This window comes from Physella acuta, unplaced genomic scaffold, assembly GCF_028476545.2.
Source record: "Physella acuta isolate Inbredline_101_S28 unplaced genomic scaffold, ASM2847654v3 ptg001452l, whole genome shotgun sequence".
NCBI lineage: Eukaryota > Metazoa > Mollusca > Gastropoda > Physidae > Physella > Physella acuta.
The window spans coordinates 200,284-216,419 of NW_026732967.1; the positions used below are offsets into that span (position 1 = coordinate 200,284).

General features: G+C 38.3%; 1 protein-coding gene across 1 annotated transcript in view; it reads right to left on the reverse strand.

Annotated features, from left to right (window-relative positions):
- LOC131927981 (HBS1-like protein) overlaps positions 1 to 13,173 on the reverse strand; it is a 39,009-nt gene extending 25,836 nt beyond the window's left edge. Inside the window, 1 exon segment of the mRNA XM_059283860.1 lies at positions 13,002 to 13,173. Coding sequence (XP_059139843.1) covers positions 13,002 to 13,044 — 43 coding nt within the window. The 5' untranslated portion in view covers positions 13,045 to 13,173.
- Between the last annotated feature and the right edge of the window lie 2,963 nt (positions 13,174 to 16,136).

Sequence of the window (16,136 nt, forward strand, 5' to 3'; positions counted from 1 at the left end):
CTGTTGGAAACATTGCTAGATCTAGTCTTCATTTATTAGGCCTACTGAAAAGTTTTAATTCAATTGTTTAAAACAGGTCAGGTAGGGGCCTACATAAATGTAGCGAGGCTCACTAACTCGAAAGCGTCCTTGGTTGCTAACCAGAACATGGCTACCACACCTTGGCCTACGATTGGGCAATTTTTTCAGCTTTGTTCGAGAGACCACCTTAACATTAACATTAAAAATAATTATCACGCGAAAAATGGCGTTTTTTTTGCGTATTTTAAGCTATCTGAAGATGACAAAGCTATTTTTGCCAGAAAAAAAAATTAAAATTTGCTTCCGACAATGTAGGTCAAACGTAAACATGGGTATAGTTTGAGTTGTTTAAAAACTTTAAATAATGGTCTGTTAGGTGTCCAAATGGCACTGTACGGTAGGCTATTATTAGACTGATCGTTTAGTGAAAAAATATTGTAATTATTTTATAACCATTTTAAGAAATCGGCGCCCAAAAAAGGTCACTGAAAGCACGTAATTTTTAATTGTGACGTCATCGCTATTGTGATGGATGCTGTACGGAAGTATGCGCAATAGACGCTAAAAGGGTTGTATATTATTTCAAATGGGCTCACAATTTGGCCTTGATTTCCTGCGTAATTAGGCTAATTGAGAATCATTAGTGATCTTTTACCTGGCCATGTGATGATAGGTATCTTACAAGGCTATAAAAGCCCGCGAAACACATCGATCTACCCTTCAGATTGGTATTGGTGAGAGTATTTGATGCATACTTATTATAGCAAGGATCACTAACTTGAACTCGTGTCTGGTTGCTAACAACACAGTAGCGTAGCGAGGGGGGGGGGGGGCCACATGTCCCCGGCGCCGAGCTTAGGGGCGCCAAAATGGGTTGGAAAAATAAATTGAAAGTTTGAGGGGGGTGCAAATCAAAATCTCGAGGGGGGAGTGCAAATCGAAAAGTTTGTCCCCGGGCGCCGGGAAGGGTCGCTACGCCTCTGTAACAACAACATGGCGTCCTAAACCGGACGCTTAGTTTCGGACATTTTTCTTGTCTGCCCAAGTGACTTTATAGGAATTCGTTTTTAAAATGTTTACCTCGTGAAAAATTGCGGTGTTTTCACATAATGTAAACAAACTATAGTTGGCAGTGCTAAATATGCCAGAGAAACGCTATAAATTGCTTTGGATAATGAAGACCGAAGCTCAAAAAGTGGTGCCGACAAACATTCGTAGATCTTTTTAAATATTAGCAACTACGATGTAGATCGGAAACCGAAAGTACATCAATATTAGATTTAACAGTCTGTGTAAAAATAAATCGAATATTACATGCACTAATTTTTTTTAAAAATTCTCCAAAACGGTCACCACCAGAAGTAAAAATTCCATAACCCACGTGACCGCTATTGGGCGGCAGACGTTCGCCTAGGTGGCTCTATCGACTCTTTACTACGTTTGTGTTGACGAGCGTTAAGTGAATATTTTCCAATTTTGATTTTGTGACCTACTTAGGTCGAGTCATTTTTATTTTGACATTGTATAATTCCTTATATGGAATGATTGTGTAATACCTGGGGTTTTTCCACTGACTAATTAAGGTGTTTGAGACATAGAAATTTTCCATTCAAATCTGATTGAATGATTCTGATCAGATGATTATCCCAACCAATGGCTACATGAGTTGAGGATAATCTCCCCTGTCACAGAAGTCTTTAATTGCACTGCACACTCACAACACGTGGCAGTTTTTCTTGACCTGGTAGTCTACGAGGCAGTTTTACCTTGATCAGGCTGCCTTCCATATTGTCCGGCTATAGAGTCTGACCATTTGAACGTGAGAGTACTTAAGACCTGTGTGTGCCTTGCTTTCTTAAGTTGATTTAGTCTTCTAGTTTAATATTACTTGTCGCTAAGTAATTCCTGAAGCTACAGTAGTGTTGTGTGGCCTGTGGCTGAATATTATTAGACAGTGTAGAAATCTGTGATAGTGTTTTTCCTGCATTTTGTAAGTTGGGTTTTTGAGATTTTACACATTAAATATATTATATAGTTCAACCTTGTGTTCTACCACTACTGAGTTCGCTGATTAAAGGTTATATGTAGATTGGATGAGTGTTAATTACAATAGTATCACTAGCTTCCCTAGACATTGTTTTCGAGCCCTAGTGTGTCGTTTGTGTTAAAGTTCATCCACTTAGGCCGTTAGGCATTTGCATATGACCCCAAAAAAAGAATCCGGGGACGTTCTCCTTCTATTTGGCTGATAGATAGGTAAACGTTACAAAGTGGGGGCTCGTCCGGGATTTAATCTGTCGTTCCAGTTGTTGGTTATATCAGTTAAATACTAAGGTTAGTTGGATTTAGTTGTTTTTATATCCAGTAGCGACGTGTTCTTACAACGCGCACTCAGGCTAGAGGTATCTAGGTCAAATAAGCAGACGTGTCGTCCTACATTTAGAGGTCGAGTACACGGCCCAACACGGTGTATTAATTTAAAGGATCTAGGCTTGTTGTGATTTTCAAGTTAGTGTTATGGAGTCTTTTTTGGCTAATCCTACTTTTGAAGAGGTCGAGAAGTTGAGTAGAAAAGTTTTGGTTAGTGTAGTTAAGGAATTGAAATTGGATTATTCTGTTACGCAGAAGTCAGAGGTGTTGAGAGATAAAATTGTTGTTCATTTCATTAATGAAGGGGTATTTGACGAAAGTTTGTTGGCTGGTGTGTTACTCCGCGAGGAGAAAGTTGCTTTAGAGAAGGCATTAAAAGAACAGGAGTTAGAGTTTAAAATTGCTTTAGATAGGAGGAGGTTGGAATCAGAATTTGGTCAAGTTAGTGATGTCACTTCCCTGGTAGATCCAAAAAAGTTGTCGGTAGGGCAAGTGATTGCCAAATTTGGAAAATTAGTTCCTAAATTTGATGAAACAGATTTGGTCGTTTTCTTTAACTCGTTTGAGAGTTTAGCGAAGACATGTGAATGGCCCGAAACTTCCATTACTGCTTTATTGAGCTCTGTCCTTACTGGGAAAGCCGCAAAAACATACCAGGCACTCTCTCACGACGTTCAAAATAACTATAGTTTGGTCAAGACTGCCATTTTAAAGGCCTACGCACTGACGCCCGAGGCCTATCGGACAAAATTCCGAACACTCCGCAAGTTACCCACACAATCATATGTGGAATTTCTCTTTGAAAAGGAGAAAATATTCTCAAGGTGGCTACACTCTGAGGAAGTTTCTGAGTTTGAGAAACTCAGGTCACTTATCCTAAGGGAAGAATTCCTATCGTCCCTGCCTGAAGAGATACGACTACACATACTGGATAACAAGATAACTGACATCCAGAAGGCTGCTGAGTCGGCTGACACATATATGTTGGTGCATAAGAAACCACCAGTGTCAGGAAACCGCCTCAACCCCGTGCTTCCCCTTTTTGGCAGCAATCCTCCTGTTGGCCAACATTTGAAGGCATCACAGTCCAGAGAGAAACCAAGATCAGCTCTCAATCGTCGAGCAGTATGCCAGTTCTGCAAAAGGCCTGGTCATCTTGTCAAGGACTGTTACAAACGTCGTCAATATAACAGAGAGGTGGTGCGTACTTCCGCGCACTATACTTTATCCCCTCAAGCAGCCAGTTCAACTATGAACTCTAGAATTCAAAAGGACTCTAACCCTAAGTGTCCGCAAGAAGGTAGTCAAGTCTCCACACATTATGTGCAGTCACATTTTGACTGTTCTCGCCACCATCCAGTTTCTTCCGAGTCTACCGATCTCGAGGGATCGAGAAAAGTTGACTTTTCATCTTTTATTGCCGAAGCCATCATTAGCAAACCAAGTGATCCGTTGTCTCAGAAGAATATCACCGTCCTAAGAGACACAGGAGCGTCACAATCACTTCTTTTGAAAAGTTCAACGGACATTACACCTGAGACGAACACCGGAAGGATTTCCATTATCCAGGGAGTGGGGACAAAATCTACTGTCGTCCCTCTACACAAGTTTGCCCTGAAACATCATCTCGTCGAAGGTGAGGTCATTTTAGGTGTGATAGATAGTATTCCTGTCCCAGGAGTACACCTACTTCTAGGGAATGACCTTGCGGGAAGCAAAGTATACCCCTGTACGGTTTCAGACCCTTTGTCAACAGTTCCAGATAATGATAATGAACTGTATCCTGCATGTGCGGTGACAAGAAGCCAGACCAAACAATTGGCTGACACAACGTCTGAACCACACCCGCCATCATCGTCAAGAAATTCGACTCCCAAACTGGAGTCTATGCTTCCAGAAAACACAAGCTTGGGCTTACCCCTGAGGATATCTCAGGAAGACATCATTAAAGCTCAACAAGTCGACGCGGAACTCAAAGCAACGGTCGAAAAATCTCTCTCATCTGACGATGGAGAATATTTCTCCGAGAACGGCCTCTTCTTTCGTCGCGCTATACCAGTGACTGCCTCACCAGCCGAACCATGGTTGGGTAAAAACCAGCTGTGGGTCCCTCCACCTTATCGGCATGAAATACTTAAGCTGGCACATGACCACCCAATGTCAGCGCACCCAGGAGTCTCTAAAACGACGGCGAAGATCAAAGAACTGTTCTTTTGGCCCAAAATGAGAAAAGATGTGTCGCGTTACTGTAGAAGTTGCACGAACTGTCAGTTGGCCGGAAAGCCAAACCAGACAATTCCTAAGGCCCCTTTGAGTCCGATTCCTGTATTAGAAGAACCTTTTTCTAAAATTGTCATGGACTGTGTAGGTCCCTTGCCTAAAACCAAGGCGGGCAACGAGTACCTACTTACCTTTATGTGTTCAAGTACCCGTTTTCCCGAGGCGATTCCCTTACGGAACATTAAGGCAAAGACTGTAGTCAGAGCCATGACCCGGTTCTTCACTACCTTTGGATTACCTAGAATCGTGCAAACAGATCAAGGCAGCAACTTCACCAGTCACCATTTTCAGGAAGCACTAGCCAAGCTAGGCGTTACCCACATCACCAGCTCAGCCTACCACCCTCAGTCTCAAGGCGTACTTGAGAGGTTCCACCAAACCCTCAAAACCATGCTAAGGACATTCGCTAATAGTAACACCCAATGGGATGAGTCTGTTCCTTGGATTATTTTCGCCGCGAGGGACTGTGTCCAGGACTCTTTAGGCTACTCGCCTTTTCAACTTGTGTTTGGACATTCTGTCCGTGGCCCCCTGAAGCTGATACACGAACGTTGGACAGGTACTAGTGATCATCTAGTGGAAAACTTCGACGATTTTCACGTTCGACTGAAAGCCGTGTGCGAAATGGCTCACAAGAACTTAAGAAAGGCCCAAGTGAGAATGAAAGGACTGTATGATAAGAGTTCTCGTAAACGAACATTCAATCCAGGCGACAAAGTTCTTGTGCTAGTACCTAATCTGAACAATGCGTTATCCTTGAGATATTGTGGACCCTTTACTGTGCATTCAAAATTAAGTGATTTGAACTATGTTGTCAATACACCCGACAGAAGAAAGAAACAGACAGTGTATCATGTTAACTAACTGAAAAAGTATTATGATAATTGTAACAATTTTCATTCCACAGCTAAAATTACTTTACCTGTATGTTCAAATGTTACTGATGATGTGATACATGATAAATTGAAACCCCCAAAATTGGTAAATTCTTCCTTTTTAGATAATTTGAATGCCCACCTTATGCATTTGTCCACAGAGGAAAGCCATAGGTTGTCTCAGTTATTTGAGACATTTCCCTCTATCTTTGGGGATGTCCCCAAAGAAGCGAAGGTTCCACCTCATGATGTAGTCGTAGGTGACGCAAAACCCATTAAACAACACCCCTATAGAGTTAACCCGGAAAAAGCTGCTTTGATAAAAGATGAAATTGATTATATGCTTAAGAATGATATCAATGAGCCCAGTTTCAGCAGCTGGAGTTCCCCATGTCTCCTAGTACCGAAAGACGGTGGATCTTTCAGGTTTGTGACCGACTTTAGGAAGGTGAATGCGCTCACCAAAGCTGATTCCTATCCTTTACCTCGGATAGAAGACGTTATTGATAAAGTTGGTCAGGCTAAGATAATTTCCAAAATTGATTTACTTTCAGGATACTGGCAAATCCCATTATCTGACCGTGCAAAAGAAATATCTGCTTTTGTAACCCCTAATGGTTTTTATAGATACAAACGTATGCCCTTTGGTATGCGAAATGCTGGTCAAACTTTCCAGAGAGTCATTAACTCTGTCATTGCTGACATAGACCAATGTGAGGCCTACATAGATGACATAGTTGTATTTTCTAATACTTTTGAAGAACATATTGTTCAATTGACTAACCTTTTTAGAAAATTGTCTGAAGTTAATTTTACTGTAAACTTACATAAAAGTGATTTCTGTAAAGCTTCAATTACCTATTTGGGTTACCAAGTGGGAACGAACCAAGTTCGGCCCATTGAAGCTAAAGTAGATGCTATTGTAAAGTTGCCACCTCCCAAAAATTGTAAAGAGATCAAAAAGTTCCTTGGGATGGCTGGTTACTATAGGCGGTTCTGTCAAAACTTTTCAGCTATTGCTGAACCTCTTACTGCATTATTGAAAAAGGGTGTTGAATTTGAATGGTCAGATAAATGTCAAGAAGCTTTTTTAACCATTAAGTCATTTTTATCAAATGCTCCTGTTATGGCTGCCCCAAATTTTAGCAAGCCCTTTAAACTTGCCATTGATGCTAGCAACTTAGCCATTGGCTCAGTCCTATTTCAAGAAGACAACATGGGAATTGACCATCCCATTGCCGTTTTTTCCAGGAAGTTAAATGAGAACCAAAAGAATTATTCTACTATTGAAAAAGAAGCTTTAGCTTTGGTTTTATCATTACAACATTTTGAAGTCTATGTCTCTTCTTCAACCAATCCAGTCAGAGTGTTTTCTGACCATGATCCCCTGAAATTTACCTCTAAGTTAGGACAGACAAATCAAAGAATATTGAGATGGTGTTTATATTTCCAAAATTTTAATCTGGAAATTTCACACATTAAGGGTGGTGATAATGTGGTGGCTGATTGTTTGTCAAGGATGTAAAATCTTGTTGCACACATTGATCATGTGACATGTTTTGTGGTTCATTGAGACCATGCACAAGTGTTGTGTTTTAACATGGAAATGAGTGGTATGATGTTGATTTTTTCAAAATTCCAATCCTGTTGAATATTTTGTTTATTTTCAGGTGAACCTTAATTAAAGGTGGTTTTTGATTATATGTAATCTTTTATAATAATATGTCTCATATGACTCAATTGATATTGTAGCTAGTCATTGAAATAAAGGTCTTACCCTGGCGGGTTTACCACTTTTAATATCCTCATGGAAATATTGTAATACCCTTTTTTGAGGGATTTTGATGTATAATTACTTTTTGAAAGGTTACTCCCCTTTCACCAATTGTAAAAGTTGGAGTTACTTCCCTTTTATGTTCAGGGATATTTTCATCCGGTATTATGATTTTGATTGCCTACATTTGTAAAACATTTTTGTTATTTCATTGCCAGATTGGTCCCTTATGTATGTTTTTATGGAACCTATCTGTCACTTCCAAAAAGGGAGGGGATGTGACCTACTTAGGTCGAGTCATTTTTATTTTGACATTGTATAATTCCTTATATGGAATGATTGTGTAATACCTGGGGTTTTTCCACTGACTAATTAAGGTGTTTGAGACATAGAAATTTTCCATTCAAATCTGATTGAATGATTCTGATCAGATGATTATCCCAACCAATGGCTACATGAGTTGAGGATAATCTCCCCTGTCACAGAAGTCTTTAATTGCACTGCACACTCACAACACGTGGCAGTTTTTCTTGACCTGGTAGTCTACGAGGCAGTTTTACCTTGATCAGGCTGCCTTCCATATTGTCCGGCTATAGAGTCTGACCATTTGAACGTGAGAGTACTTAAGACCTGTGTGTGCCTTGCTTTCTTAAGTTGATTTAGTCTTCTAGTTTAATATTACTTGTCGCTAAGTAATTCCTGAAGCTACAGTAGTGTTGTGTGGCCTGTGGCTGAATATTATTAGACAGTGTAGAAATCTGTGATAGTGTTTTTCCTGCATTTTGTAAGTTGGGTTTTTGAGATTTTACACATTAAATATATTATATAGTTCAACCTTGTGTTCTACCACTACTGAGTTCGCTGATTAAAGGTTATATGTAGATTGGATGAGTGTTAATTACAATAGTATCACTAGCTTCCCTAGACATTGTTTTCGAGCCCTAGTGTGTCGTTTGTGTTAAAGTTCATCCACTTAGGCCGTTAGGCATTTGCATATGACCCCAAAAAAAGAATCCGGGGACGTTCTCCTTCTATTTGGCTGATAGATAGGTAAACGTTACAATTTTTACATTGCTGGACAAATTAATTAAGTATTTCGATCTGAACACTGGAAGATAGGAATTAGTTGGTATTTCTGTAAAAGCCCGTAACCCTGTGATCTCGTGGTGAAACGCGATCTCGAAAAAGTCTAGGTGCTAAATTATTTACTTGATTTTATTATTACTAATTACTACTAGATCAAATTATAGTTAATATTATTTTCATTTGCTTTCATTTTTATATAATTGATTATTATGATTTAGATCCAGAAGGACTAGGCTAATTAATACTAATAGTTTCGCTGTCTGTCTGTCTGTCTATCTATCTATCTATCTATCTATCTGTCTGACAAGAACGCTCTAGAGAAAAGACAAGCAATTTAAAAACATGCATAGTAATTCGAAAAACGAAGTATGACGTCGACACATTTAGCGCACAGAGTAGAAAATAATCTCAAACCCAGAGAGTGCACACAGTTATATGACGTCATTGATTATCGCGTAAACATTGAATACAAAGGAAATTTTGTCTAATCTAAATGGTTTGCGTGAAGAGTTTCTTGCATACAATTCTTCGGGTAGGGGCGAAGCCCCACCCCCCGCGTAAGAACGTCTGAGCCCCCCCCCCTCCCCAACTCAAAAGAAATTTCCTCATCGATACTCTATAATAAAATTACCGCCTAATTAATGTGTCTAATCTAAAAAGTGGTTTTCTTGCAATGGGACGGTAGACATGTTTTTTTTGGGGGGGGGGGGGGGGGAGGGAGGGGGTGTGTGTGTGTGTGTGGGGGGGGGGGGGGTGTGGGGGGGGGGTGGTGTGTGGGGGGTGGGTTGGTTTCAGTGTTTCTTTCAGACTTTTTCCTCCCCGGAGAGGGGTGGGGGGTACTTGAAATTTTCGGGGGCGGGGTTGGATTTTCTGGGAGGGGGCGGACACTGGAAAAAGTATATAATTATATTTTGTTGAATGGGACGGTAGACATGTTTTTTTTTGGGGGGGGGGGGGGGGTGGGGGGGGGGGGTGCGGTGTGTGGAGGAGGTGGTGTGTGGGGGTGAGGGGGGGGTGGTGGGGGGTGGGGATGGTGTGTGGGGGGTGGGTTGGTTTCAGTGTTTCTTTCAGACTTTTTCCTCCCCGGAGAGGGGTGGGGGTACTTGAAATTTTCGGGGGCGGGGGTAGAATTTTCTGGGAGGGGGCGGACACTGGAAAAAGCATATAATTATATTTCGTTGAATGGGACGGTAGACATGTTTTTTTGGGGGGGGGGGGGTGGGGGGGGGCGGTGTGTGGAGGGGGTGGTGTGTGGGGGTGAGGGGTGGGGGTGGTGTGTGGGGGGTGGGGTGGGGGTGGTGTGTGGGGGGGGTGGGTTGGTTTTAGTTTAGAGAAAAGAGACAGCACTATCAGCCTAGCGCCCGTTGTACCCTTCCTCAACGGGCCATTTTTCTCGTAAATTATAATAATCATATTAGAGGACAGCCTGCATAAACAAAAGTTTGCATTCTTAGATCTAGATCTAGTTGACACAGTACAGGGACTTGCGCACACGCTCGCGTGACGAAAGAACGCAAGCGGGCTCGTGACGAATTTGCATAATTTTTCACTCACAACTGATCAACGTTAATGTGATAGGCGTAGCCTAACAATCTTTAAATAGATCTATCTAGATCTACACACCAGCTCTAGATACAAATTTAAGTATTAAAACTCCACCTGGATCTAGCTTCGGACGGGCGATGTTCCTCTCGTTGACAAAACAACGCGAGCGAGCCGTCACTACGCACAGCCTATGAGTGGCGATGTTTGGAATGCATTTCTCGCTCACATGTGATGAAATTTAATGCAACGACAGTTTTAAAAATAAAAACATATTTTATTGTGCCTATATACTTTTTTTTAATATTTAAAACTCAGCCTAGACAAAGCTTCCATGCTGGATAAGGGAGGAGGGTTAGATTCCGCCGTTAACTGCGTTAACTCAATCTATTTATTATTATGCATAATTGTCCTAATTAAACATTCCTATTTACACTAATTAATCAAGACTGAATAAAACGTGAAAATGAATACCTTTAAAAAGTTTAGATCTATATATTTTTAAACATTTATACGTGATTATTTTTGGTTCATTCATTTGACGTTTGCTAAAAATATAGTAAATAGATTACATAACCAAGTTACGAGTATCCTTTCGATTTCGTTTTATTGCAGCATACCTCCACTTCCCCCTCCCCACACATGATCCTTACGAACCTCCTAGGTAGTTTTCAGGTCAACTTTAGGAATCAGATCTCAGGTAGGGACTACGATATCCGTCAAATCTCGGGCCGGAAACTGCGCTACCGCCGCCGTATCAAACTTGATTCTGGTTTCCGTCAGGCAAAACATAGCTCACTGTATAAAGCCAGATTCTCATTTAAAAATCATTCACTTCACTCAAATCGTCATGAATATCGACCTAGGAATAATCCACCTTTCTATTGATTAAAACTTTTTCTCTTCACCATCGACGTATCTTAGAGTAATTCACACTTCTTGGACAGGTATGTATAAATATTTAATTTATTTAATATCTAAACAAGATAGTCATTTTTTTTAAAAGATACACCTAGATTTTTGTGTTAAGTTTCTTATAAAGTCTTTATTTTGTAAATTTAACCCTCGCATGAATTAGATAATGCCTCGCGAAGTGAACATGGTCTTAAAATTTAAGCCGACGATCGGCAAATGGCGATAGTTACCTATTATCGATAATGGCCGATTTGGTTAAGAACAATGATACCTATTATGTATCTATTGAAATCTCAACTAATTCAAGGCATCTGCAACTGATATTTATATTTTAACAGTGTTCAATCATTATATTTTATTAAAAAGACAATATTTTTTTTTTTTTCAAAATATTTAGTGTTGGACCAAAATTGAACTAGCATTTCGTTTTCTTGGAACAATATAGAAACTTGAGTGTACAAGTTAACATTACTTTCTAGTATCATATAGTATCATATCATAAAAAAAAGAATGCATTCATAGCTTTTACTGCTTCTTATTTCAGTAATTCAAATGGAGTGGCCTTCCAAATCTCTTCAGGACTTGGAGCTTCTTGTTAGTTCACAGAAGGACAGAATTCTGATGGCTTTGGCTCTACATTTTTGTCAGTAACAAGAAAAATGCACAGAAGACAGCAGCATAGGTTTTGCAATTAAGAGAACAACTAAATTATAATGCTACAACTTGTTGTAAGTCATCTTCATGCCAGAATAACTTCATGATAGGATGCTAGAGACAGGAAATTTTATCTACTTTTTTGTAGAATGGAGGGGGCGAGGATTAAACATAAGTGGAATGTTAAAGGGGGGAGATCTGTTTTAGAAGTATAATTTTTTTAAGTTAAAGAAAAAAGTCAGTAGTAAAGTGTAGATACACTTGGAGTAGCCTATTGGATTGCAAATAAAAGAGGAGTAGGATGACAATGTTAGCGCCTCTATTGACAGTACATTACTTATTAACTGATGTTGTTCAAGGCGATTTGTTATTTTGTTAGTGTTGTGGTCATAAATTACTATGTAATGTATATTAAAATATGTTTTTATTAATACCATGAATGGAGTAATTCTTTTTTAACTAATTTTGCTGTCTATTTTTGTCTAGATTTATGTTTGGCGATATCCGAACCTTTACCGGTTGGAGAGAAATGAGTCTAAAATTACATTACAAAGCTCCAGGTTATGAGGTCCCTTAAAGGTCCCTTAAGTGACTCTTAACACATTCAGATTGTGGCATAATATTGATATTGATAACCTGTTAGATTTAGAATAATGATAAACTTGAAAAAAGTCACTTTACAAAATTAGGGGGGTTGCATGACCTCAAGGCACACATTTTGTCATCCCTTTCATATTTTTACAAATATGTTAAGTTTAATTGCCTCATAACATATTTATCTTGAAACTCTGAAAATTTGAATACAAATTTCCATGTAATAGAGATTTGGCATTGGTTTATATGAAGAACACACAAAATTTGCCCGCAAAATTTACCACCAAATCCTATAGTAACTTTTAATTCAGTAAAAAAATCATAACTTTAAAACGGAATGTCCAATTTTGTAAAAGTAAAGTATATTGTCTTAATCTGATATAGCTCTTTAAGATGATATGCTTTTTAACCTAGGTAAATCATTTTGAAAATTTTCTCAAAGTCCCTATCTCAGGCTGGTTGTCATGGAAAAATCTTTCACAGCTAAGCTGTATGGCACCAATAATTAAAATCATGTATTTTAGTTCATAATGAGCTAAAATCATCAAATGTAGTGCCTAGTTAGTTAGAAAAATATCTCTAGCTTTTATTGGTATTGGTTAAAAAAATAAATAATTAAAATTAAGATTTAGTGAGCCTCTCTAGTCTCTAATAAATGAAACAAGGAAACATTTTTCAAAACATAAATCCTCCTCAAAATGTGAAATTATTAAAATTTAAGGAGTCACTTGTTTTTCCCATTACTAGTCGCGGGCTATTGTATGTACCTAAGGCTAAAACGATAGATTACCCCAGTTTGTAACCCAGGCAGTGACACTGACCACTGACCAGTGACTGACAGTCCTCGGATTAATTTCCAAGATCCCAATGATTTTTAATTTTTGGCTTACCGTCCTCATAATTCATTGTCCTAACAATCCGATGTCGCGCCATTTTGTCTAGTTTAAAAATGGCTAAATAATAAAATGTTGAAAGACTAAGGTTGCAGCTGCATGATGTTAGATTTTACGGGGAAAATAAACAGTTGTCATTTTTCACTCTGCAGTGTAAACAGGAAGTTACACGAAGATGGAATATGGCAATTGGTTTGAGAACATGTTTGTTCGGATGTTAGCAAAAGACTTAATTGCAGTAATATTATTTTAGAAATAATGTCCTAATACAATAAAATTTTAGTACGTGTAATCAAAATAAATATAATTGCATGGAAAATATTCTGATTATTAACTTTTCAATAAAAAATTTAGTTTTATAGTCAAGTCTTTTATAGTCTTTTTGGGCTCAAAGATGCTTTTAGTACCTGGCAATATTTCTTTCATAAAACTAAAATCTCCATTGTAAATGTAAAAGTTGACACACGGCTAAACATACATTCAACGATTCAAATATTTTTTTAAAATACAAGAAGTGTCTCATAGTGCCTGTTAAAAAATTATCTAATGTTAGTTACCTAATGATTGTGGGTTTATTACTTATTTTTTAATGCACTTAAAAATGTATTGTTCTTTTTATTTGTATACTCTATATCAGTCCTCACATATGCCATTTAATACAGTTAAATCATGTGATTATCGAAAATCTAGTTGAAAGTCACAAAGTGGAATGACTAGCCTAAAGACTCGTAAAGACTCAATCAAAGAGTAAAGACCGGCGGAGCTTAGGACTACACGACGTGACTATTTCAGTTTCAAGTTTTTCTATTCAGCCGACTGTCTTGTTTGTTTGGTTGTTGCTAGGGAGAATATAAGAGTAAATAGTTACTAAACTAGCACTAAATATTTAGGCCAAAACTAAAGTCTAAAGGCTTAATCACCCAGCTTACTTTTTATTAGGTAAAATGTTTGCTTAATCTAATATATAAAGCTCAGTTCTGTAACGTGTGGCGGGCAAAAGAGTTTGTCGTTGACAGTTCTACGGATTTAAGTGTTAGATCGATTGTCTAAATTTATGAGTTAAAAAATTAATACTGAAAGTGTTGGAAAATAATTTTCATTTTTCAAATTATAGTATTAATTGTCGGAATGTTCATTAAACGCAAGTTTTAAAAAAATATCATCTTTTACAAAAATTCTAATTTTTGTCTTTATTTAGTCCTATAGCACTTACTTCCCTTTGATAAATTAGGAAAACACAAATTACTTCCCTTTATAAAACCATTACATTAGTCCAGGGGTCGGCAACCTTTTGAAGCGGAAGAGCCAAAAGTTACAATTTTCAAAATTTCCCTGGTTTTAAAGAGCCACTAACATTTTTTTTATTTCAAATATTTTATTTTTTTATTAAGATTATTAGTATTTGTTCAAGGAGCTGGAGAGCCGCATCTTCATATCAAAAGAGCCGCATGCGGCTCGCGAGCCGCAGGTTGCCGACCCCTGCATTAGTCTCATTAGTGTAAAATAATTAACTTTTTATTACTTTGTTTTGGTGTTGGGAAAAAAATAATTACATAATTAGCGGGGATTGATTAAGTGCAATGTCGTTAGGTATTTTTAACACTGCCTTTTATTTATTCTATACACTGAACATACTGTTGAATAATTATTTTTAAAAAAAATCAATAACATTTAATATAGCCAGGTCCTACAAATCCTATATGTTTATTTCTTTCCATTTACGGATAAGCTTGGAGTATTATCATTTTTGTTCACTAAATTGAAACAGGCGCGTCCGCCGGCGCCCCAGCACGGTTCGATTTGGCACCCTGGGCTATCATGTGAGCGCTTTGCTGCATAATTTTGTTTTGAACAGTGCGATAGATTATGGATATGAAAGATTACTATATTCTTTAAGTGAATCAAATCCGGGCGTCCTCCGGCACCTCGACAGGGTGCTATTTGGCGCCCCGGGCCTTCCGGTGTACGCTAGGGTATCTACGTTAGCGTGAGTTCAAAAGACTATGAATAAGTTATGTACTATAGTCGTTTACTAAGTTCATTTAGGCGGTGACGTCATGGTGCGTCCTCTGGCGCCCAGACAGGGTGCTATTTGGGGTCCCGGGCCTCCCGTGTTCGGTTTCGCGCCTACGTTCATTAAAGTGAGTGCAAAAGACTATGAATAAGGTGGGGTACTATAGTCGTTTATTAAACTGAAGCAGGCGATTCAGCCCCGTGAGCACTTTGCGTTTATGTTCGCGTTAGTGTTTTCTTTGTGTTTAGGTTGGGTTTGCGTTAGTGGTTGCGTTTTGATTTGGTTCGTTTTTGTTCTTTATTTTTTTGTTTTCGTTTGTGTTTTATTTTCTTTGGGTTTGTATTTGTGTTTGTGGTTGGTTTTGCGTTTGGATTTGGTTTGTTTTTCCTTTAGTGTTTTTTTCTTTGGGTTTGTGGTTGGTTTTGCGTTTGGATTTGGTTTGTTTTCGTTTGCTTTTTCGTTTGTGTTTTTTTCTTTGGGTTTGTGTTTGTGTTTGTGGTTGGTTTTGCGTTTGGATTTGGTTTGTTTTCGTTTGCTTTTTCGTTTGTGTTTTTTTTTCTTTGGGTTTGTGTTTGTGTTTGTGGTTGGTTTTGTGTTTGGATTTGGTTTGTTTTCGTTTGCTTTTTTCTTTGTGTTCGTATTGGTGTTTGTGGTTGTGGTTGGTTTGTTGTAAGTTTTTGTTTTCGTTTGTATTTGTAATTGTGTTAGCTTTTATTTGCGTTTTGTTATTTTGGTTTTGGTTGGTTGTAGTTTGGGTGGGCAATGCCGGGTTTATGATGATAACTAATCATACACGTAATGGTCTTTAACAGAAGGGTTTTTCACAGAAGCCAGAGCAGGGCCTGACCGGGACGGCTAGTATTTAATAAATTTCAATTTGTTTAGGCCTAATGCGCCTTAATTTAATAAAGTAATATTACTTTATTACTGTTTTTACTGTTACTGTGTGTAGGCGTGTTAGGCCCTACAATTACTACTGAACTGGTAATACTAATTATTAACTAATTAATTAATATAGCCTACTCAGTAGGCCTATGTGCCTACAAAAATAATTCTTTTATGTAGGCCTATAGGCCACTATAGGGCCTACTAGGCCTATATAAATTTAAAGTATATTA